At 41.4% G+C, this 24,158-nt stretch overlaps 1 protein-coding gene across 1 annotated transcript; it reads left to right on the top strand.

The window, feature by feature from the left end:
* The first annotated feature begins 9,532 nt into the window (after positions 1-9,532).
* LOC106605265 (retinoic acid receptor beta) lies at positions 9,533-23,729 on the top strand. The gene is made up of 8 exons (XM_014200710.3): positions 9,533-10,109; positions 13,878-14,026; positions 15,740-15,881; positions 18,168-18,334; positions 19,396-19,572; positions 21,839-22,043; positions 22,303-22,461; positions 22,848-23,729. Exons 1-8 carry the CDS (start codon positions 9,959-9,961, stop codon positions 23,024-23,026), a joined length of 1,329 nt encoding a protein of 442 aa, XP_014056185.3. The 5' UTR covers positions 9,533-9,958; the 3' UTR covers positions 23,027-23,729.
* Positions 23,730-24,158: the final 429 nt, after the last annotated feature.

Here is a 24,158-nt window from a genome sequence, read left to right as displayed (position 1 = left end):
TGTATTTGGCTAAGGTGTATGTAAACGTTCGACTGTATATAGAACCCTTTTTATGGTTATTTATAGAACCTTTATGGAGAATAGTTCTTTATAGAACCAATCTCAATTTCAAAGGTTCTTTGTAGAACCATATAGGGTTTTTTATTCTGGTTTAATAGCCATATTATATTGTAAAACTTCTGTAGGTTTTAATATTGTGTTAATTAACAAGTTGAATCAGGTGTGCTAGCTCTGGAAAGGCTGCGGGTCCCTGAGGAGAGAATTGAGAACTACTGACTTAGTCAACCGTTCTCAAATGACACAAGGCCATTCGTGAATCTTTCAGGAGACACCGTCACTGGACATAGTGTAACGGCTGTCGTTGAAATGAGACCAAGGTGCAGCGGAGGATGTGTTCATCTTAAAAGGTTTTAATGACCGAATGAACACTATACAAAAAAGAAACCAAAAGAACAACCAGCAACAGTTCTATCAGGAACAAACTCTAAACAGAAAACATTCACCCACAAACCCCAAGGGAAAAACAGGCTGCCTATGTATGACTCTCAATCAGCAACAACGATCTACACATGTTCCTGATTGAGAGCCATACACGGCCGAAACAAAGAAAACCACCAACATAGAAAAAGAAACCTAGAACGCCCACCCATGTCACACCCTGGCCTAACCAAAAATAGAGAACAAAAAACCCTCTCTATGGCCAGGGCGTTATACATAGTCATAAATAACATGTACTAGCATAAAACAACAGATTAGATCAACTGGAATGACACTCACTCACGGTTGCACAAAAAGAGCTGTGAACAAACCACGCCCCCAAATTTTTGAATGAGATGCTCTACATTTTAATTATCACTAAAAGAGGAAATAACCCTTTTTTGAAAAGCAAATAACCATTGAAGGGCCCAAAGGATTATTTGAGTCAGTATGGTTCCACATAGAACCATCACCCCTTCCCCAAAAACCCTTGATGATGCCTCATTTGTTTGATGTGTACCTGTTTGATTATGCCCAGGTATGAGTTTGCAACACAGGAGGTTGGTGGTACCTTGATTGAGGAGGACGGGCTCAAACGTAATGGCTGGAACGGAATTTATGGAATGGTATCGAACTCATCAAACACATGATTTCCATGATATCATTCCTTTTACTCCATTCCAGTCATTATAATGAGCCGTCCTCCCTCCTGTGGTTTGGAGCTTTTCTACAGGAAAACATACATCACTAACAACTCCTCCATTTTCAGGGTTCATCCCAGCGCATGCCTTCCCTATGACTATTACTATGTGAAGTTGCCCATGACCTGGACCTAAGCACAGAGCTACTGCGGACAGAAGTATATTGACCTGGCCACCATAGACAACATGGAGGATATGACTACACTGAATAACATTACAGCTGATTATACTGACTTGGCCTAGATAGGAGTGTATGATACCATAACGAACTGGACATGGTCATTGGCTAATAGCCCTGGTGAGAAAGATACAAGGTTTCTAAACTGGTGGACCAGTCAACCGAATAATAAGCATAGCGATCAGCACTGTGTAACGATAGAGAGGAAAATGGGGATAGTAGAGACTGGAATGATGTGCCCTGTAGTGATCGGAAATCCTTTGTCTGCTGTGATGGTAAGAGCCATACACAAACGGTTCCGTCAAATCAACAGCAACTGCGGAATGGTTTCGACTATGGAAATTATACATTGTATTGGGACGAGACGGGATTGGGGTTGGGATTGAATGTCCTAGTGTGTCATTTAAGGAATTACATTTTATTGTTCGTTTTACAGTAAGAGTATAATGTTTATCTCACTGTATACATAAAACAAGCAAAATGTTTTCAGAGGTTTGGTAACAAAATCGAAATACTAAATTGATGTGTGCAGTGGTTTCTCAAGTGTAGTCTGCAAATTGTTGTTAACTTGTGTTGCATTTAACCATTTGTGTAAGTAATTATGTAGTTTGTACAGCTGCTTTGAAGATACTCAGTATTTTGAGTATTTTTTTTAATGTCTTTTTTTAATGTTTTTGGTTCATTACAATGTTGGACAATGATAATATAGCTTAGCCATTTTCAATGAAACAATTGTGTCAGACACTTTGGAAACATCCTTTGAATACTCTGCTCTGTGTCACATGACCCATGCTATAATCCATGCAACTCATCTATCTACTGGTGTAGGATCTTCATTTGATCACTCTTTTTCTTTCCTGCACCACAGGAAATGCAGATGGGCTTCACAATTTACATAAATTCACTGAAAATCTGCACTAACACATGGTTATATTAACAGTATAGCACTTTTTAGGTAGCTAATAGACTAACCACCCATCAACCAACATTATGGACTAACATTTCAAATCCTGTTGCTGCAGAATTATTTTGCTGTGGCAATACCGGTCAAATGTAGATCCTACATCTGAATGAATTGTCTTTTACAAATATGGGGCAAGTGCAGATGAATGTCAGCTTCCAGTCTTAATTCCACATAGATTATAGTTACAACATGGTCCCAAAACAGACACAGTATGGATGTCCTCAATCCACCATTGCCCACAGATGCCCCATTTTGAATAACCATGGCAACCATACATCAATCAAGAAGATGGTTTTCCTTTGTTCGCTTCTTAATAGGCCTGACACTATCCCTTTAGAAAATCAAACACCCATTTAAAAAGAGTTTGATTGAATGTTGGCAGTTTTAAAGCCACTTTGTCCCTATCATCCTGTTGCTGGTTGTGTAACAGCCTGTATAAAAGATATATAACTCCAATAAATAACTCTTTAAAGATGTGGTGAGCTGAGTGAGGGCTAACAACAGGCTGTAAACAGCTAAAAAGCAAAGCTAATATTAAAGAAAATGTTGCCTTCACTCATAGTATCGCTTTTCCAATTCTTCCCTTTTTAAGGGTGGGAAGAAGAGTATCTGTCATTCCTTCCAGAACTAAGCTATAAGGATATTCCCTAGACTTTGGCATGGGATGGATGCAGTGGGACCCATCATTCAGGGCAGGTGGGGCAGAGCCCCACAGAGCCCCACATTTTGAGCCCCACATGTTTAGCAAAATATAATAATATATATAAATATATATATTTCTTTGGGCTTGCCTGTTTTGCATGTTATTTTGGCATTAATACGTGTCACATATCAGTTTGAAAACAATGTAAAAAATATTTACAGTATATCATTGAGTTCATAAAGCTGCATACAAACATGTTTTATTGAGTAAGGCAGCTCCAAAATGCAGGTGTTTCAGCCTAGCTCAGTGCTTTCTGTGGTGATGGAGTGAGCCAGCAGAAAATAAACTCAGCAAAAAAAGAAACGTCCTCTCACTGTCAACTGCGTTTATTTTCAGCAAACTTAACATGTGTAAATATTTGTATGAACATAACAAGATTCAACAACTGAGAGATAAACTGAACAAGTTTCACAGACATGTGACTAACATAAATGGAATAATGTGTCCCTGAACAAAGGGGGATAAAAATCAAAAGTAACAGTCAGTATCTGGTGTGGCCACCAGCTGCATTAAGTACTGCAGTGCATCTCCTCCTCATGGACTGCACCAGATTTGCCAGTTATTGCTGTGAGATGTTACCCCACTCTTCCACCAAGGCACCTGCAAGTTCCTGGACATTTCTGGGGGGAATGGCCCTAGCCCTCACCCTCCGATCCAACAGGTCCCAGACGTGCTCAGTGGGATTGAGATCCGGGTTCTTCACTGGCCATGGCAGAACACTGACATTCCTGTCTTGCAGGAAATCACGCACAGGATGAGCAGTATGGCTGGTGGCATTGTCATGCTGGAGGGTCATGTCAAGATGAGCCTGCAGGAAGGGTACCAAATGAGGGAGGAGGATGTCTTCCCTGTAACGCACAGTTTTGAGATTGCCTGCAATGACAACAAGTTCAGTCCGATGATGCTGTGACACACCACCCCAGACCATAACGAACCCTCCACCTCCAAATCGATCCCGCTCCAGAGTACAGGCCTCGGTGTGACGCTCATTCCTTCGACGATAAACGCGAATCCGACCATCACCCCTGGTGAGACAAAACCGCGACTCGTCAGTGAAGAGCACTTTTTGCCAGTCCTGTCTGGTCCAGCGATGGTGTGTTTGTGCCCATAGGTGACGTTGTTGCCAGTAATGTCTGGTGAGGACCTGCCTACAAGCCCTCAGTCCAGCTTCTCTCAGCCTATTGCGAACAGTCTGAGCAATGATGGAGGGATTGTGAGTTCCTGGTGTAACTCGGGCAGTTGTTGTTGCCATCCTGTACCTGTCCCGCAGGTGTGATGTTCGGATGTACCGATCCTGTGCAGGTGTTGTTACACGTGGTCTGCCACTGCGAGGACGATCAGCTGTCCGTCCTGTCTCCCTGTCTAAGGCATCTCACAGTACGGACATTGCAATTTATTGCCCTGGCCACATCTGCAGTCCTCATGCCTCCTTGCAGCATGGCTAAGGCACGTTCACGCAGATGAGCAGGGACCCTTGGAATCTTTCTTTTGGTGTTTTTCAGCCTCAGTAGAAAGGCCTATTTAGTGTCCTAAGTTTTCATAACTGTGACCTTAATTGCCTACCGTCTGTAAGCTGTTAGTGTCTTAACGACCCTTCCACAGGTGCATGTTCATTAATTGTTTATGGTTCATTGAACAAGCATGGGAAACAGTGTTTAAACCCTTTACAATGAAGATCTGTGAAGTTATTTTGATTTTTACAAATTATCTTTGAAAGACAGGGTCCTGAAAAAGGGACGTTTCTTTTTTTGCTGAGTTTAGGAGCATTGCGCTGTGATTGGCTCAGTGTTCTGTCACTCATGGGAACACTACGTCATCACGAAGTTTAAGTCCTTAGTAAGGGTAGACATCCAAAATTTCAGCCCTTTGGGTCCTGCCATAGAGTTATATTACAAGTGCCCTTCCAAGAAGGCTCAAGGTCATTGGCCACAGATAAAATGATGTCAAATCACTTCATACGTACAGTAGCTTTGATTGGACTGATCATGTCAACATCTTACTTTCAAAGTCTTAGCTAGCAGTCATCATCATGAATCAAGTCTACTGGCAAATGCTTTGGAATCATTGTCATATAAAGAGAAATGATGAAGAGAAATGATAGATAAAATGTATCGGTGCTCATGGGCCATTGGACCTAAACATTACACAACAAGTTGGAAATCGCAAATTTAACAATGAGTGGTTTGTAAGGAATCGTGACAGTGGCTAACCGCAAGCATTGCAACTGGGAAGTCGGGAATAAACGAGCTCAGACTGGTAAAATACATTTTGAACGGTCATCCAACTCGGAATTGGACCGCCGCGCCACCTTCCTGTTCAAGTGAGCACAGCACAACAAGGTGAGTCCATGTCTTATATGCTGCTGCATAAATGATGTAATATGCCAGGAAGATATGTATACTCAGTGTACATAAGAAAGTAATAATAAGTGTATGTTGTGTAGTAAACTGTTAGTAGCCCATGTGCCTCACCCTAATAATTTGGTCTATTTTCACCTCTTAATTTCGCCTAACGTTACTGTTCTGACTTAGTTGTGCACAAGTAGCCTATAACCTGTTTTTGAGAAATATCATCATCTAACATTGTAAGAGCGTTCATTGTCTGCTTATATGCCCCCTTTTTTTATCCTACGGTTCTGACTTGGTGTACAGGGAAAATACTTTAAGAGCAGCCCATGTTCTGCATTCTGTCGCTGTACATTTCAAAAGTGCTGAACCCACAGTTATAGTCTTAGCTCGCTCATTAATGTCTTAATCAGAATTACGGAATGCCTCTATCCCATCATCGTTCCCTTATGCCATAGGTTGTACATCTCGATTGTCAGTAGAAACCACTTTTGTTTAAGCAAGTCAGCCATATCAGCTATGTTTTTGAAAAAGGCAGTAAACGAGGCTGAATGAATTGTTTTGCTGCCAGACAAGGCTCCGCTAATAGCCAGGTGTTCACTCCATTGTGCTGGAAAGAAAGCTCTGCTGTTGGGACAGCTTTATGTAGGCCCTAACAGTTTGTGGGCACCACTTGTCACCGTTATAGTGCAATTATTGTATTGTTTAGTGTCGTGTGGTGTAGTGGCTTTTGAGTTTGCCCCACCAAGATTTATATGCTAAAATCGCCACTGGATGGATGTAATGTAGTCTGATGTTGAACAGCAATAACATGCCAATATTTAGTAAATTATACTAGTTCATTGATGATGCAGTTTATGTGGGTAATGAGTGTGTGTAATTGGAACAGATGTATTGGATAATGTGGGAAGAGAAAGAGGACAGTCAGTGCCATATACAGGACCATAGTTATACAACAATAATAACTGATTCATCACAAGTAAATATACTGTGGTATCAATGTTTCACTGGGATCTGAGTAGCACTGGGGGAGGGTGCATTGTGACAATCTAACTATGGTGTTAAGGTATGGAAAGCTGCTTCCCATATTAGGCCATCCTTATCCAATCAGTGCGGATTTGCTAGTAATCTGCACTACTGCACTCCTTTGAGGTGAAATTTCACAGCTATTTCACATGCGTGGGAAGACAGTGCTTATATTGGTAGAAAGAAAATATTATTTTTTTTTACGCTCATCCATTGGTAGATAACATGCCACGGAAACATATGGCATTTTAATATATAAAGTGATGAACAGACCCTGGTATTTTTTTTAACCTTTATTTAACTAGGCAAGTCAGTTAAGAACAAATTCTTATTTTCAATGACAGCCTAGGAACAGTGGGTTAACTGCCTTGTTCAGGGGCAGAACGACAGATTTGCACCTTGTCAGTTCGGGGATTTGAACTTGCAACCTTTACAGTTACTAGTCCAATGCTCTGGGCTACACTGCAGCTCCACAGTGGCGCTGAAACATTTTTACAGAGAAAGAGAGTGAACAGGGATGTATGATGGAAATGGACAGATTGAAAGCAAGGGAGTATGTACTAGCAGCATACCACCCTGCATCCCACTGTTGGTCTCTGAAGCTAAGCAGGGTCGGTCCTGAGTCTGTCCCTGGATGGGAGACCAGATGCTGCTGGAAGTGGTGTTGGAGGTCCAGTAGGGGGCACTCGTTCTTCAGGTCTAAGGCGATAATACAAATAATAGATGTTTTATTGTCACATACAATGCCATAGGGCAGTGAAGGGGACATTGCCCTCCATAGGGTGCCGTCTTTCGGATGGGACATTAAAACAGCTGTCCTGAATCTGTTGTCACTAAAGATCCCATGGCACTTACTGTAAGAGTAGGGGTGTTAACCCTGGTGTCCTGGCTAAATTCCCAATCTGGTCCTCATACCAACATGGCCACCTAACCATTCCCAGCTTCCAATTTGCTCATTCATCCCCTCTCCTCCCACTGTAACTCTTCCCCAGGTTCTTTTATTTTTTTTTCAATTATATTTTATTTAACTAGGCAAGTCAGTTAAGAACAAATTCTTATTTACAATGGTGGCCTATCCTGGCCAAACCCGGACGACGCTGGGCCAATTGTGCGCTGCCCTATGGTACTCTCAATCATGGCCGGATGTGATACAGCCTGGATTCAAACCAGGGACTGTAGTGTCACCTTTTTCACTGAGATGCAATGCCTTAGACCGCTGCGCCACTCGGGAGCCCAGTTGTTGCTGTAAAAGATATGTTCTCAGTCAATTTACCTGGTAAAATAAAGGGAAACTTGAAACTTCGAGAGAGAGAGTGAGAAAGGGAGATACTGTAAAGGGAGAGGGAGTGAGGCTGCCTGGACTGGGTGATGGGGGCCAGCAGGCTGCAGGAATGCTCTGCATGCCTGTCCTCTGAATGACCCCTCCTCCCTGGAGTGTGGGAGATACTGGGTAATTAGCTTCCTTTAACACTGGAGCTATGGTCCCGTGAATGGGGTTAGCAGTGGCATTGAGGGAAACTATTATGTGTATTTACCTGTAAAAAACTCATTCAATTATTTTTATATTTATTCTCTCAGTCAACCCCCCCCCATCCGGTTTATATATATTCCCAGTTGATATTTCTGAGTTAATCCCCCACTCCTCCTATTTTCTTTGGTTTCATTTCCAGTTGATGTACACTGCAGTTGGTGCTGTTATGTTGAAATTTAGCAGATTCTTTTCCCTTTTTCCCCCCATCTTGATGGCCTAGTTTATCTCTCCTGCACTAGATTTAATTATGGTGCTCTCTCTCAGTGAATTTGTCTTCCATATGTCAGGAATGAGAAATGGAAGAAGACATGGATTAAGAAAAACGGAAGCTAAAGAGTATCGATTTTCCAGAGACATGGTAGTTTAGATAACAAAATGCTAATACTGTGACATCCTCCATATTCGTTTCATTTTAGACTCATGTCATTTTATTGAATTCCCGAGCGTCCCTTTAAAAGCGACAGTTGAAGTGGCCTTTTCTGACAGTTACAGGTTCTGAATTTGCTTTAACCACCTTTTTGCTTACAAAACCACACATTCTCAGGGAAAATATATTCATAAAAACAACTACGCAAATCAGCTTTAAAGTCACACACTGTAAGATGCATAATAATGTAATGGTGTGCCAAAGGTGTGCAGTCTTTTTGGTTAGGAAAGTTATACTACTCTCATTTAAGTATTTAACATGTCATATCTGTTCTTTGAAATCAAGGGGTATAATTCTTCATTTTAAATTAATGTACATCTTACAGACTGGGGCTTTAAGTTTCCTTATCTGAGAATGCCTTGTTATTTTAGCTTTTACTTAAAGCAGAGGAATTATGCATATTTCAAATTAGAATCAACATACCTATACAGACCTTTCCTTTCTATTTCATTCCATCGCTATCTTTAGCTCAAAGCTCTATCGTTTTCTTATCATATATTTCCTGCTGATGTGAGAGCTTAGAGAATAGCCTTTGAAGTCTTTATTGTGACACTGTTCAATATTTGAATTGCTTATCTATCTCACCCACCTAAGATTTACACTTACAGAAACATTTAGTTCCATTTTTAGGTATAGATGACACAATTGGCTTTACTGTGGAAAAAAAAGAGTAGTGCCCAGGTCATTAATATTAGGTCTACTTTCCAGATATGAAAGACAGCCTAACTTCCACTTATTCAAAGGCTGAGATGTAGATGATTGGAGATGGTTGCTAGATAGCTTACATTTTGAAAAGTATGCTTTTCCAAGTATCTATTTTATTTTATTCGTTGCTGTTCTGTTCTATTTCATTATATTCTATCGTATCAGACTTCTAAAATACGTGTCATTTCTATTGTCAGTAAAAAGTGTGAAATCAATGAAGAAATTCAGAATCCTACAACTTGCTCGCACACTGTATTTCTACCACCATTTGACCTAACATTCTACCCAATATTCTACCTATGCACAAAATATTGACGTCCATCACATCTGGTGAGGGAATCCTTGTATTTGGTGATGTCAGACAGTGTTTGGGTCATTTGAAGGTTAGCGGCCGCCAAAAAGGTTCACGGAAAGTTCACCAGCATATATTAGGTAATTCAATCGGTCCCTGTGACATAACTAGTATGAAGTGGTTGTGTGGAGACAGCGTAACCCATTCGTCAATAAATGGGAGCTAAGAACTCCAAACCAAACGTTGTTATGTAAAATAGCCTACTATTCTGTTTTATCGGGTTTTCACAAGGACTGACTATTTTGCTGTGCTCCCTGCGCGCAATGGAAGCAAATATTTTTTGATAAATGCATTGATGGAAATCTTCTCGCGCATACAGCTGTAGATATTTTTTGCATCGACTCAAATTAATAAAATATAATTTTGGTCAATTACAAACTTTTAACAAAAATGTCCATCATACGCTTGACTGAGAGGGAAAACAGAATCCTACTTGGGCGTGCGAATTAAGGACAGTTGCATTCCATTTGTTCCATTTTTACGTTTCATTAGATCCTGACGCATCTTGATAAGGACTCGGCCTTACGCTTATGTTATAACGAAAAAAACATGTTTGACTATATGGATTTTCTCGCAGTTGGTCCAGGAGAAACGCTGGACTTCTATACTGCAAGTCCTTGTATGCTCCAGGAACCATCTCTAACCGCATGCTTCACTGGACTAACAGAAACGGATTGGCAAATTCATCGGATCGCGCAATGTAGGTGAAGCTTTATTTTTATTTGGCCTATTTGAGGATTTAAGTAATTATCCCTCAGTTGCCAACTGTTTTACTCTACACTAAATCAAAAATATTTGTTGTGATCATGTTACACCAGGAAATACTGAACGTGGGACTTGACATGATACATCCAGTTGTATCTTATTCTCACACCTTTGATGCACTATTTATAATATAGCCTATTCCTTGCGTCAATTGTTCGTACATTGTAGCCTAAACTGTTCCCTGTGCAGTCCTGTATCATTGCATATTTAATCCAAAGACAATGTAAACATATTTATTTAGGTCATGTTGTATGTAGGCTACCATCTTTTTTTCACAGGCTGTAGTTCAAGGTATTTCGTCACATATCTTTCTGAATATGTAATTGATGTCATATATCTAGTTCAAATGAAGTAAAATAAAATATTATTTCAGATATAGGGCTTACATCAACTTCAATATATAAGCCTGCACAAACAAAAAATAACACACAAAACCATTTACGTAAGCCTACACATGAAAGTTTATGTTAAAGGTGCAATCTGCAATATTTACTGCTTTTTATGGTCAATTCAGTTAATGATACCCATTGAATCTTGAAGAATAACTTCCAAATGCCTAATGTGTTTAGTACAAGTGTATTACACCACTATAACCCAAAATATAAGGTTTCTTTTTTTTACTTTTACATTTGTAAATAATGCCTTTGTAAACAAAACGTAGCTTCAAAATATGTTTCAAACTATAATGTTGATATAACTGTTAATCCTTGCATCCATAGCTTTATTGATAATTGGACTGCGGTTACATTTCTCCAGCCCAATCCCTCAGGTTTATAGCAAACCAAGTGACAGGGCTGCCATTTGGCTGAAAAAGGAATGACAGATTGTGTCTTTAAAGCTTTGGAATAGGGTCAATATCGTTGTTATTTTACATGTGCACATTGTTTGCTTTGTTGCAACTGATGATTGCATTTATTTAGTTTCGGTAAGCCTACCTCCTAGTTTATGGAATGAATTCACCGTTGTGCAATCAATCAGTATACTTACTTGTTATCCTAAATCAATAATACATGGATTATTACTGTGAATCCATTGATAATGAATTGGCCATAAAATCTGCACTCTTATTTGACTCGTCACACCTCTGCTGTCACCTACTACACTCACTGTTCCTCTGTATTATATTTTTTATTTAACTAAGCGTGTCAGTTAAGAACAAATTCTTATTTACAATGACGGCCTACCCCGGCCAAACCCGTACGACGCTGGGCCAATTGTGCCCCACCCTATGGGACTGCTAATCACGGCCAGTTGTGATACAGCCTGGAATCGAACCAGGGTCTGTAGTGACACCTCTACCACTGAAAAGCAGTGCCTTAGACCACTGCACCACTCGAGAGCCCATTTCCTCAACTAGTTGTTGATATTTACAGATCAGATTAGGAAGTCAAATTCCATTCAGATACCTTTGGTTTCCTCTATCTGGTGGTTGATCTAGCTGTCTCTTCGGAGGTTTACATTTAGCCTAACACCAGTGTGCTTCTGACAGTCAGTCTCAAGGGCTTCACAGGACATTATGCTCCTTATATTTTCTGCGATATCAAAGGCGTATCGAAGGCAGCACCAAAGCCTGTTACAACATTAGACCTTCTCTGGCAGCGCTCAGTGTTTTGAGATGGAGGAGCATGTCGACCGAAGCCCAGCCAATGTGGTCAGTGGTCAGGACGGTCACTGGGGGTCACCGAGGGTTCATTGGATGGTCACCAACAGGAGGTCAGACGAGACCCAGACTGCTTGGCTTGTCTCCCTCACAGCAAAGTAGTTGTGGGGAAACTCTGCAAGTAAAGCCTAATAATATATTTACCTCATTCATCACTTAGGCTATTCTACAAACACATTAATGTTGTATGATCCAGTGACGATATCCTAATAACTATAATTATTGTTCCTGTTTACAAGTGTAATGGAAAGGGTATTTGGATCTCACTGAGCAATTAGCCTCATGTTGAGTAGCCTACTCACAACCACAAAAATTCCCTCACCACAGATTGCCTTTACTTTCAGCATCTAGCCCCCAAAAGTCCCCCAAAAGACCTCAGTGAGAGTGTGACAGCATTGTGATAGCATTGTGACAGCATTGTGATAGCATTGTGATAGCATTGTGATAGTATTTTGATAGTATTGAGATAGCATTGTGATAGCATTGTGATAGTATTGTGATAGTGTTGTGATAGCATTGTGATAGTATTGTGACAGCGTTGTGATAGTATTGTGATAGTATTGTGACAGCATTGTGATAGTATTGTGATAGTATTGTGACAGCATTGTGATAGCATTGTGATAGCATTGTGACAGCATTGTGATAGTATTGTGATAGTATTGTGACAGCATTGTGATAGTATTGTGATAGTATTGTGATAGTATTGTGATAGCATGCAGAGAAAGTGACTTTCCTTTGACATAGTGGAAGCAGATTGTGGCACACATCTTAAAGCTTTACTCTTTACCAGTTTCTCTCTTAAATGTTGGTGAGCGCCTCCCTTCCCCTCCAAACCACTTAGTCTAGTTTAATATTCCACTGCTTCATCATCAGTCAGTTGCTCTTGTGGCATCCTCCGCCATTGTTTTGCAGTGGAGAGAATACTTACTAATGTGTGTGTTCTCTTGTTTGACCCGGCGAGGGTAGGTTCAACTGGAGGCCATGGGTTCAAGGGGATGGATATAAGCAATTTTTCTATTTTTGTCCCCTCAATTTGGCTTTTTTAGTTATCTGTCACTGGCCCTATGTGCTTTAACGGTGGAGGTGATAAGAAGCCAGCAGGGATGCTTGCCCTGTCGCAGTGGAGGCTCTCTTTAAAACTGAAGAGATGTCTTAAGAGTGTCTGCTGTCGTCATTTTCCCACAAAGTATGGCATTGGAATAGTATGACTGTATCTTGCCTCCTCTTCACCCTTGCGCTCTCTGTGAAAAGGACGACACAGACATCTTAATAGAACAGCTGAACATTATCTCAGTCAGATACGCCGATCAACACAAGGCCTCAACATGTCCTCGGGAACACAAGTGGACTTGGAACCATGGGCTGTCATTATATATGTTCTCAACTCATCTACAGTAAATTCGTGAATCGTTTTCCATAGAGATAGTTCTATTGCTGAGTCACTCAGTACAATGTTTACTGGCCATCGAAAATTAGTACTTGTTCTCTAATAAAAGATGCCCAAGCACTTTTCTGTTTGGTTAAAAACAAAAAAGAAAAAAAGATTGAATGCTATGTTGCATAGTCGTTTTGCAGAATGTTTACTGACCATAGCAATAACAATTGGTCCTCGAATAAAGAGGAGGCCCAAAGACATAATCCAATTTGATATTTCTTCAGTTTTTAGGGATTTAGTACTGTTTTACTTCAACACATTACTGATTGAAGAACATGAAGCTACATAAATTCGATGTATGACTGCATTTTCAGCAGCTGCATTGGAATTTTCTTCTCCTAGCTTTGTCCTAATATTACTTTCCTCTCCTCCTTGTCTTCACGTTAGAGCATTTTGCGAATTAAAGTGACAGAAAAGTGATGAAAACTCAGTCACAGCTTATGATAGAAAGACGATAAGGAAAGGAGGCTATTTCAGAGTTTATGCAGTGGCAGCCCTCATCTCACTCCCAACACTCAGTGCCTGTCTTTCTTCCCAGCGCCTCATCATCCCTCTCTCCCTCTCTCCCTCTCTTCCTCTCTCCCTTTATGCCTCCTGTGTGTCAGCAGCTGTGGAAACCCAGAGCTCCAGTTCAGAGGACCTGTTCGCCAGCCCTCTCTCACCTCCGCCCCCTCCTCGCACCTACAAACCCTGCTTCGTGTGCCAAGACAAGTCTTCAGGCTACCACTATGGCGTCAGTGCTTGTGAGGGCTGTAAGGTAAGGGACCGGACTGATCATGTACATATCTAGAGAAACCCATCTGACTGCTCAAATGATGAATAATTCCACCTTTTTTCCATCAGCGGTTTCAACATATTCACCATGTTCATTTCTACTTTTGAGTTCCACCCAAGATCTAATTTACCTGTGATATGGATAATGGATATGTAAAGCCAGAAACTGCAACAAGCGCCACACACACACACAATTCCCACTATTCTCTGGGGTTCTTAAATGTCCCCCCTCTACCACTCTTTGATGGTCCTTGGCAGTGAGCTATAGTGAGTAGGTGTAAACACAATTGTTCATGAAAGTTAGGCCGATTGGCCCTCCGCTTTAGCTGAATGCTCGGGCAACAGAAGGCTCCACAAAGAGAAGTTAAATAATTGATGGGCAGCGCAGTGAACAAGACCAAGAGCGTGGAGGAGACCATGACTACAGATAACATTCTCTCCTCCTCGTCTTTCAGAACAAGATGAAAGGCAATGATCCTAATTATAGATTACGTGTGAGATCACATCTGTGTTAGAGATGAGAAGTGGCGTTTGTTACAGAGTTGTCTCGCTGACTGTTTAATGCAGAAAGTGAGCATGGAGTTTATCTCTCTGATCACCTTCACGAGCATGCCCCAGAGGGGAACCTCATATAAGGAGCTGCATGAAAGAGATTTGTCGATTGTTTGTTTTCTCAACTGTAGCAGGTGGAAAGTGGAAATGGCTTTAGAAATATCAGTAGTCTGTTGATACACGTATTGATCTGACCTGGCATATCTATTTAGATGTTCAAATTAAAAATCTAATTAATTTTTTTCTCTAAAAGAAATATAGCATATAGATTTTTTTAAACATTTAAAATTTTTTTTTATTTAACCTTTATTTAACTAGGAAAGTCAGTTAAGACCAAATTCTTATTTACAATGACAGCCTACCAAACGGCAAAAGGCCTCCTGCGGGGACGGGGGCTGGGATTACAAATAGAAAATACAAGTTCTGTTACCCGGAAGTAACCCGACTTATAATATAACTATATAACGTTACTCAACCTACTGGATTTAACCCTAAAGAGCAGACTCAAGGCCACTAGGGACTGTTTGACTGCCGTGTTTACCCAGAGCAAACACTAGTATCACTAAAGGACCTGAATCTTGGCCCTGATAAACAGCTCATGTGTCGGGATCACACAGCACCAGTCAATACTATTGACTGACTATGGACCGGCCACGGCGTCAGACACAACACGTGTGGTGTTACCCTGCTACACCCTATACCATTGATGTGTTTCACAACATGATTCCGGTTGCATTTGGCATGTTGTTTTTTTTCTTCCTCTAATTTCATTGTGACGGCGTGATAACAGTCATTCATTATATATGAAGGATTTACATGTCGCTTTTTTTTTCTTTGCATATGGAAAACACATGTTGATGTTAAAGGGATACTTGGGGATTTTAGCAATGAGGCCCTTTATCTACATCCCCAGGGTCAAATGAAATCGTAGAGACCAAAATTCAGAAGTGTCCCTTTAATGTCCTCATTTTAGAAGGATATATGTATTCAGAGGGTGATGTAATAACATTACTACGCCACCTCCAAAGTCATTAGAGCTCCTTTCAGACGTCTGTAGAATGTTAACTGCTGGTAGCTGAAAGTACAAGGGAGATGTCTTCTCTATTGAAAACATATTATTATCCTTTCCGTTGGTGCCTCCCAGGGTTTCTTCCGTAGAAGTGTCCAGAAGAACATGGTTTACACGTGCCACCGGGACAATAACTGCATCATCAATAAGATCACCAGGAACCGCTGTCAGTACTGCCGGCTACAGAGGTGCTTCGCCGCGGGCATGTCCAAGGAGTGTAAGTGTCAATAACATTTCAGTGTCTCCATTCAACCACTGAAGAGCAACATTTCTAAACAACGCCCAATCCACTGGATTATACGCCAAAACTGCAAAACACTGCTATGCAACATTCCCAAACTTTTTCATAAAACTCTTACCCAAAATACTCAGAAAGTGTTCACACCCCTTGACTTTTTCCACATTTTCGTGTGTTACAAAGTGGGATTAAAATTGATTGTGACAATATGTCACTTTTTGGGCGAGCCGACCAAATTAACATAGAAGTGTGGGTTCTAGATATATCATTCCACTTGAAAGCAAGTCTAAGAAGAGGTGGATCTGTTCTATGTGCGCTATTTCTATGCGTCCCGTTCTTAAGTTTTGTTTGTGCGTCTTTTACTTTCGGTTTTGTACACCAGCTTCTAACAGCTGAACAAAAAATATTTTGGGTCATGGAAAATATATTCACAGCGGTTTAGATACAATGATTCTCTACACTATAGTAACTTATTTTGTCACATAAACTGAAATTAAGCGAACTATTAGAGTTCTAGCAACCAGGAAATGGAGGATCGATTTCTGCATAGTGCATCTTTAAATGTCACTTTTTGTCAACGAATTACACAAAATACAGTGAAATGTCAAAGTGGAAGAAAAATTATACTTTTTTTTTTACTTAATGGAAAATAAAACGCTCATATATTTTGATTAGTTAAGTATCCAACCCCCAGAGTCAATACATGTTAGAATCACCTTTGGCAGCGATTACAGAGTCTTTCTGGGTAATTTGACTTAAATTTGCTTGAAAATGTACGGCAAGACTTGAAAATGTCTGCCTTGCAAGGATCAACATCCAACTTGACAGAGCTTGAAGAATTTAAAAAAGAATAATGTGAAAATATTGTACAGTCCAGGTTTGCAAAGCTCTTAGAGACTGTTTTGGAATATTTTTTATTCTGTACAGGCTTCCTTCTTTTCACTCTCATTTAGGTTAGTATTTTGGAGTAACTACAATGTTGTTGATCCATCCTCAGTTTTCTCCTATCAGAGCCATTTAACTCTGTACCTGGTTTAAAATCCCCATAAGCCTCATGGTGAAATCCCTGAGCGCTTTCCTTCCTCTCCGTCAACTCCGTCAAGGACACCTGTATCTTTGCAGTGACTGGGTGTATTGATTCATCCAAAGTGTAATGAATAACTTCACTATGCTCAAAGGGATATTCAATGTCTGCTTTTTTTTTTACCCATCTACCAATAGGTGTCCTTTGCAAGGCATTGGAAAACCTCCCTGGTCTTTGTGGTTGAATCTGTGCTTGAAATTTAGTGCTCGACTAAGGGACCTTACAGATAATTGTAATGTGTTGGGTAAAGAGATGGGGTAGTCATTCAAAAATCGTGTTAAACACCATTATTGCACACAGAGTTAGTTTTATCTCAACAAAATGTGGAAAACGTCAAAGGGTGTGAAAAGTCTCTGAAGGCACTGTACCTACAAACCTGTCTAATCACGTCAATGCTTCTGCTGTCCGAACGTTTTCCAAGAAAACTAATTCCACCTCCGCTGTCCAAACACATGAAAGCACTTCAAACACCATTGCCCAGAAGGCCACTGACCCAGATACAATCTCTGTTGTGGGTAGGGGGATGGTGTCATGGTGATGGATGCCTACTACTCTGAATGTCATTCATCTCTTCTACCCAGCATGTCGGCATTACATAAATCCATCAGCACATGTATCAGCCTTGTGGCTGGTATGTAACGGCTACTACTACTACTATTACTGCACCATCGTCTGCCGTTGTCACTGATTGGTGTGTAATGCAGCCCCGAGTGAAGGGTTTACACAGTGATTGCAGGAAGTAGGGCAGACTAGAGTGGATTATCCATTGACTGCACAGATCCGTCTGAGGCGTGTGTTTGTCTGAGGAGACCAGGTGCATAAGATGGATCTCTCCCTGAGATCTGGCTCAGTAAAATGAGAGGCCTGTGTTGAAAACCAATGGTTGAAGTACGTTGACGTGATTTATAGATCAGTCGGAAGGTAACGTGATTATTTTACATTACTTACACACTCACTGGTAAATGTGCACGGCTTGTTTAGAAAAATATGGTCCTTTAACAGACTCTTTACTGTTAACACCTACTATATATTCTACAGGTGTTGCCCACAAGGGAAATCACACCCGATGTATTGTGTTACAAGCACCGTGATCCAACCAACTTAGCTGTTGCAACCAATTCAATTTCATTTTTTTTTTGTTCTTGACTTATCTCCGTTCATATTTCATCCTCTCTTCCCAGCTGTCAGGAATGACCGGAGCAAGAAGAAGGAGAAGAAGGAGACTCCCAAGATGACCATCATCGAGACATATGAGCTGACAGCAGAACTGGGCTGTGTAGTGGAGAATATCTGTAGGGCTCATAGAGAGACATTCCCTTCCCTCTGCCAGTTGGGCAAATACACTACTGTGAGTAACAACCACTGCCATGTTAGCACCATAGATATAAATGACATGTGTCGTGGATAGTGTTCCATTTAAGCCTGTGTCTGTTGAGGCTCAGAAACACTATCCCTGTACCATAATCCATTCATCTAAATGGAACATACTGGTTGTATTGTTGAGATAATACTCGGAACTAATTGCTCTCTCTTTCTCTCTCTATCTCTATTTTTCTTTTCCTTTCTTTCTTTTCAATTCAATTTACTGGCATGGGAAACGTATGTTAACATTGCCAAAGCAAGTGAAATAGACAATAAACAAAAGTGAAATGAACAATAAAAAATGAACAGTAAACATTAAACATTACACTCACAAAAGTTCCAAAAGAATAAAGACATTTGAAATGTCATAATATGTCTATATACAGTGTTGTAATGATATGCAAATAGTTAAAAGTACAAAAGGGAAAATAAATAAACATAAATATAGGTTGTATTTACAATGGTGTTTGTTCTTGCCCTTTTCCTGTGGCAACAGGTCACACATCTTGCTGCTGTGATGGCACACTGTGGTATTTCACCCAACACATATGGGAGTTTATCAACATTTGATTTGTTTTCGATTTCTTTGTGGGTCTGTGTAATCTGAGGTAAATATGTGTCTCTAATATGGTCATACATTGGGCAGGAGGTTAGGAAGTGCAGCTCAGTTTCCACCTCATTTTGGGGGCAGTGTGCACATAGCCTGTTTTTTCTTGAGAGCAAGGTCTGCCTTCGGCAGCCTTTCTCAATAGCAAGGCTATGCTCACTGAGTCTGTACATAGCCAAAGATTTCCTTAATTTTTGGTCAGTCACAGTGGTTAGGTATTCTGCCACTTTGTACTCTCTGTTTAGGGCCAAATAGCATTCTACTTTGCTCAGGTTTATTTTGTAAAATCTTTCCAATGTGTCAAGTAATTCTCTTTTTGTTTTCTTGTGATTTTCTCTCTTCATCCCCATCCCCCTCTCTCTGCCCCCCTTCTCTCTCCCTCCCTCCATCTATCCCCCCTGTTCTCTATCTCTCATCTCTCCTTTACCCCCCCTGTGTAGAACTCAAGCTCAGACACTAGGATCCAGTTGGACCTGGGGCTGTGGGATAAGTTCAGTGAGCTGGCCACCAAATGTATCATCAAGGTTGTGGAGTTTGCCAAACGGGTTCCTGGCTTCACCGGCCTGACTATAACTGACCAGATCACCCTCCTCAAAGCAGCCTGTCTGGACATTCTGGTGAGTGGTGTGTGTGTGTGTGTGTGTGTGTGTGTGTGTGTGTGTGTGTGTGTGTGTGTGTGTGTGTGTGTGTGTGTGTGTGTACTGTACATTTGTGTGTGTATACTGTATGCGTGAGGGGATATATATGTGTGTGTACTGTGCTGTTTGGTGCAGACACTATGGCTCTGCTGTTCCATTGTCTATCAGCCACAGTGTGCTGTTTGGTGCAGACACTATGGATCTGCTGTTCCATTGTCTATCAGCCACAGTGTGCTGTTTGGTGCAGACACTATGGATCTGCTGTTCCATTGTCTATCAGCCACGGTGTGCTGTTTGGTGCAGACACTATGGATCTGCTGTTCCATTGTCTATCAGCCACGGTGTGCTGTTTGGTGCAGACACTATGGATCTGCTGTTCCATTGTCTATCAGCCACGGTGTGCTGTTTGGTGCAGACACTATGGATCTGCTGTTCCATTGTCTATCAGCCACGGTGTGCTGTTTGGTGCAGACACTATGGATCTGCTGTTCCATTGTCTATCAGCCACGGTGTGCTGTTTGGTGCAGACACTATGGATCTGCTGTTCCATTGTCTCAGCATACGTTTGTGCTGAAGACAGACACAGTGGTGGTGGGTTCAGACAGAGTGTTACCGCTGAAGGCATGTTTTATTCTCTTTCATCTCCCCATATCTTCTGGTTTTCATTGTCAACTCTGCACCATCAAAGGTTGGTAGATTCTCACTAGCTGCACCATGGTGATTCACTCACGGCTTTATTTTCTCGATGGGAACTCTTTAATCTGAAATCAAAGCGTTATCATGTTTATTTTACATTACTGAGGTGGTTTCTAATGAGGCGTGCAGGGATAATTACTGTGCAGAATGATGGTGATTTAGGCCGTTTGTGAAACTTGACTCAGTGCCTTGCTGTGATGGTCGTTATTTAAGCTACAGATGTTTTTTTAAGGAGTTTTGGAAGATCTCCCTCTTGATCTGTCTATCTCTTTCTCTCTCTACCTGATCTGTCTATCTCTTTCTCTATCTCTCTCTACCTGATCTGTCTCTCTTTCTCTATCTCTCTCTACTGGATCCCTCTATCTCTTTCTCTCTCTACCTGATCCCTCTATCTCTATCTCTATTGACCTAATCTGTCTATCTCTTTCTCTATCTCTCTCTACCTGATCTGTCTTTCTCTATCTCTCTCGACCTGATCCGTCTATGTCTTTCTCTATCTCTCTCGACCTGATCTGTCTCTCTCTATCTCTCTCGACCTGATCCGTCTATGTCTTTCTCTATCTCTCTCTACCTGATCCGTCCATCTCTTTCTCTATCTCTCTCGACCTGATCCCTCCATCTCTTTCTCTATCTCTCTCGACCTGATCCGTCTATGTCTTTCTCTATCTCTCTCGACCTGATCCCTCTATGTCTTTCTCTATCTCTCTCGACCTGATCCCTCCATCTCTTTCTCTATCTCTCTCGACCTGATCTGTCTCTCTCTTTCTCTATCTCTCTCGACCTGATCCGTCTATGTCTTTCTCTATCTCTCTCGACCTGATCCGTCTATGTCTTTCTCTATCTCTCTCGACCTGATCCCTCTATGTCTTTCTCTATCTCTCTCGACCTGATCCCTCTATGTCTTTCTCTATCTCTCTCGACCTGATCCGTCTATCTCTTTCTCTCTCTCTCTCGACCTGATCCCTCTGTCTTTCTCTCTCGACCTGATCTGTCTATCTCTTTCTCTCTCGACCTGATCTGTCTATCTCTTTCTCTATCTCTCTCGACCTGATCCGTCTATCTCTTTCTCTCTCTCTCTCGACCTGATCCCTCTGTCTTTCTCTCTCGACCTGATCTGTCTATCTCTTTATATTTCTCTATCTCTTTCAACCTGATCTGTCTATCTCTTTATATTTCTCTATCTCTTTCAACCTGATCTGTCTATCTCTTTCAACCTGATCTGTCTATCTCTTTATCTCTTTCAACCTGATCTGTCTATCTCTTTCTCTATCTTTCTCTACCTGGTATGTCTATCTCTTTCTCTCTCTACCTGCTCTGTCTTTCTCTATCTCTCTCGACCTGATCTCTCTATCTCTTTTTTCTTATGCAGACTCCATGTAGGTTTGTGTTTTACCTCTATGCTTCTCTCTCTCTCTCTGTCTCTTTTTCTCTTTGCCTGAACTGTCCTCTTCTTGAACAGGCATCTCACCATGACCTGTTTCTATACTGACTGTACTGTCCCTTTCTATACTCTCTGTACTCCCCCTCATGTCCCCTCTGTCTCCTGTAGATTCTGCGGATCTGTACGAGGTACACACCTGACCAGGACACTATGACCTTCTCAGACGGGCTCACCTTGACCCGTACACAGATTCACAACGCTGGCTTTGGCCCGCTCACAGACCAGGTGTTCACCTTCGCCGGCCAGCTTCTGCCCTTGGAGATGGATGACACAGAAAGTGGCCTACTCAGCGCCATCTGCCTGGTGTCTGGAGGTACTGCAACTAGCCATAACTTATGTACAGGCAGAATGTTTTATATGGAACGTGAACTATCTTTTTTGTTGTTTTATGAAGGGATGTACTTTTAGTATTTACTCCAATATTTACTCAAATAAATTAACCTCATTGTCATTTTTGTGTATATATACATATAGGCCACGTTGAGGAGTCACACAAACAAAATAGATGAGCTGAATTAGCAGTAGATGAATGATGTGTCGGTGTCACACTGACAATGTCTCTCCTGTGTCAGACCGCCAGGACCTGGAGGAGCCGTCTAAGGTGGAGATCCTGCAAGAGCCCTTACTGGAGGCCTTGAAAATCTACTCCCGGAAACGCCGGCCCAGCATGCCCCTCATGTTCCCCAAGGTCCTCATGAAGATAACCGACCTGCGCAGCATCAGCGCCAAAGGTTAGAGGTCAACTCCCTATCGGCCATGACACTTACTTTGACCTGAACTACAAACCTCTTGGCTTGGCTTCATGACTGTTATAACCAGGTGTTATGGCATATTGTGATTTTACAACACCAGTGCACATCCAACCACATCCAAGGCTCATTTAAGGATGTAGTGTACAGAGAAAAGTAGAGAATCGGGTGACCTGTGGATGTCGGTGTGGGCAACAAGTCTAGTCAGTGTAAAAACCCTTTAAGACATGCTGGGTGGAAGTGGGTTAAATAGGAAAAAAGAAAGGAAATCTGCCACTGATGAGCGTGATATAGTTAAGCGAAATAGTTAAGAGACACTTTGACTACTCTATAAAGTGTCATTGACATTTTCCCTTGTAATTACACAGGAGCTGAGCGCGTGGTGACGCTGAAGATGGAGATCCCAGGTTCCATGCCTCCTCTTATCCAGGAGATGCTGGAGGAGATGGAGAACCTGGAGAAGCAGAAGCAGTCTGAGGAGGAGCAGAGAGCAGACAAGAACATCACACCCACACACGCACCCTCACCATGTCCACACAGTACATAGACACTGGCCTGTTTGCTTGAAAACCTTACGAGAAGGAAAAATATACCTCCAATGGGATGTCCCGGAAAGGCAATGATGAGGATGGTCAAATGTGAACAATACCAGTGAAAACAGTGTATTCAGACTTGAATATATAAAGGGAATTGTAAATAGAATCATGCTACAGTACTTAGCAAAAGAGAATACTCATAACTGGATGTGACTGGAGATATAACAGGACTAGCCTGTGTGTTGGTCAGTATCATAAGGTGCTTAGAAGATGGTTTGAATACATACAGTGCATTGCAGTACTAGAGAGTAGCTTAACGTATTAACCTCACACAGAGCTTTTCTATTCGGATGGGAGTGGAATTCATGTGAATTGTGAATAGACATTCCATTGTGGTGCGACAAAGGGGCAAGGGCATGACAATGCATTTTTCAGAGGTCATTACTGGTTGCGTGTGGGTCACAAATGTACGAGAGATTTTAAAACAGGTTCCTATTCTAAAGTAAGGGGCTTCATGTTTCCATTATTTCAAGTCTTGCATGATTGGCTTTGTTAAGTAAGTGCTATTACTCTCACCATGTCAACATGTATTCTACATACCATTGTATGGTTATGTTTATCTCTATGATGAACGGCATGGTGCTTTTTTTTTTGTGATACTGATTATGATCATATTTCAGGTAGTTATTGGTCTATTAAAGTCTTGAAACTATATATACCCTGGGTGTGTCTGACTCATTTAAACAAAAACAAAAAAATATTTACACGATCCAGTGCTCCATACAAAGGTTGATACTGCCCCCTGTGGTCTTTGTGGAGAATGACACTCAATTGCCTCAGTGGAAAAACTTCTGTGTAAACACAATAATATGAAAGATTCAAGAGTGGCGCAACATAGCTTCAGCATGTAAATCAGCTAGAAAGATGTGTCGGCATCGAGTAATTGTCTCTGGCCCCCTCCCAGTTAGGGGGAGGGATAAGCTCTACAGCAGAGTCTCACAACTCAATCGCTGGTTAAAAACTGTTTTCTGCCCCTCCCAAAAGATAGAATTTGAAGATAATTGGCCCTATTTCTGGTACTCACCCACAAACAGGACCAAGCCTGGCCTGTTGAGGAGTGACGGACTCCATCCTAGCTGGAGG

This window comes from Salmo salar, chromosome 05 (assembly GCF_965601325.2).
Source record: "Salmo salar chromosome 05, fSalSal1, whole genome shotgun sequence".
Classification (NCBI taxonomy): Eukaryota; Metazoa; Chordata; class Actinopteri; order Salmoniformes; family Salmonidae; genus Salmo; species Salmo salar.
This window is presented reverse-complemented; position numbering and strand designations above follow the sequence as displayed.

Bases quoted from the DNA above. Each gene is read 5' to 3' on its own strand.
- LOC106605265 (XM_014200710.3), top strand. From the start codon at position 9,959: ATGTTTGACTATATGGATTTTCTCGCAGTTGGTCCAGGAGAAACGCTG. The intron at 19,573-21,838 runs GTGAGTGGTGTG...TGTCTCCTGTAG, and splicing joins CAGCCTGTCTGGACATTCTG to ATTCTGCGGATCTGTACGAG. The intron at 22,462-22,847 runs GTTAGAGGTCAA...GTAATTACACAG, and splicing joins GCGCAGCATCAGCGCCAAAG to GAGCTGAGCGCGTGGTGACG.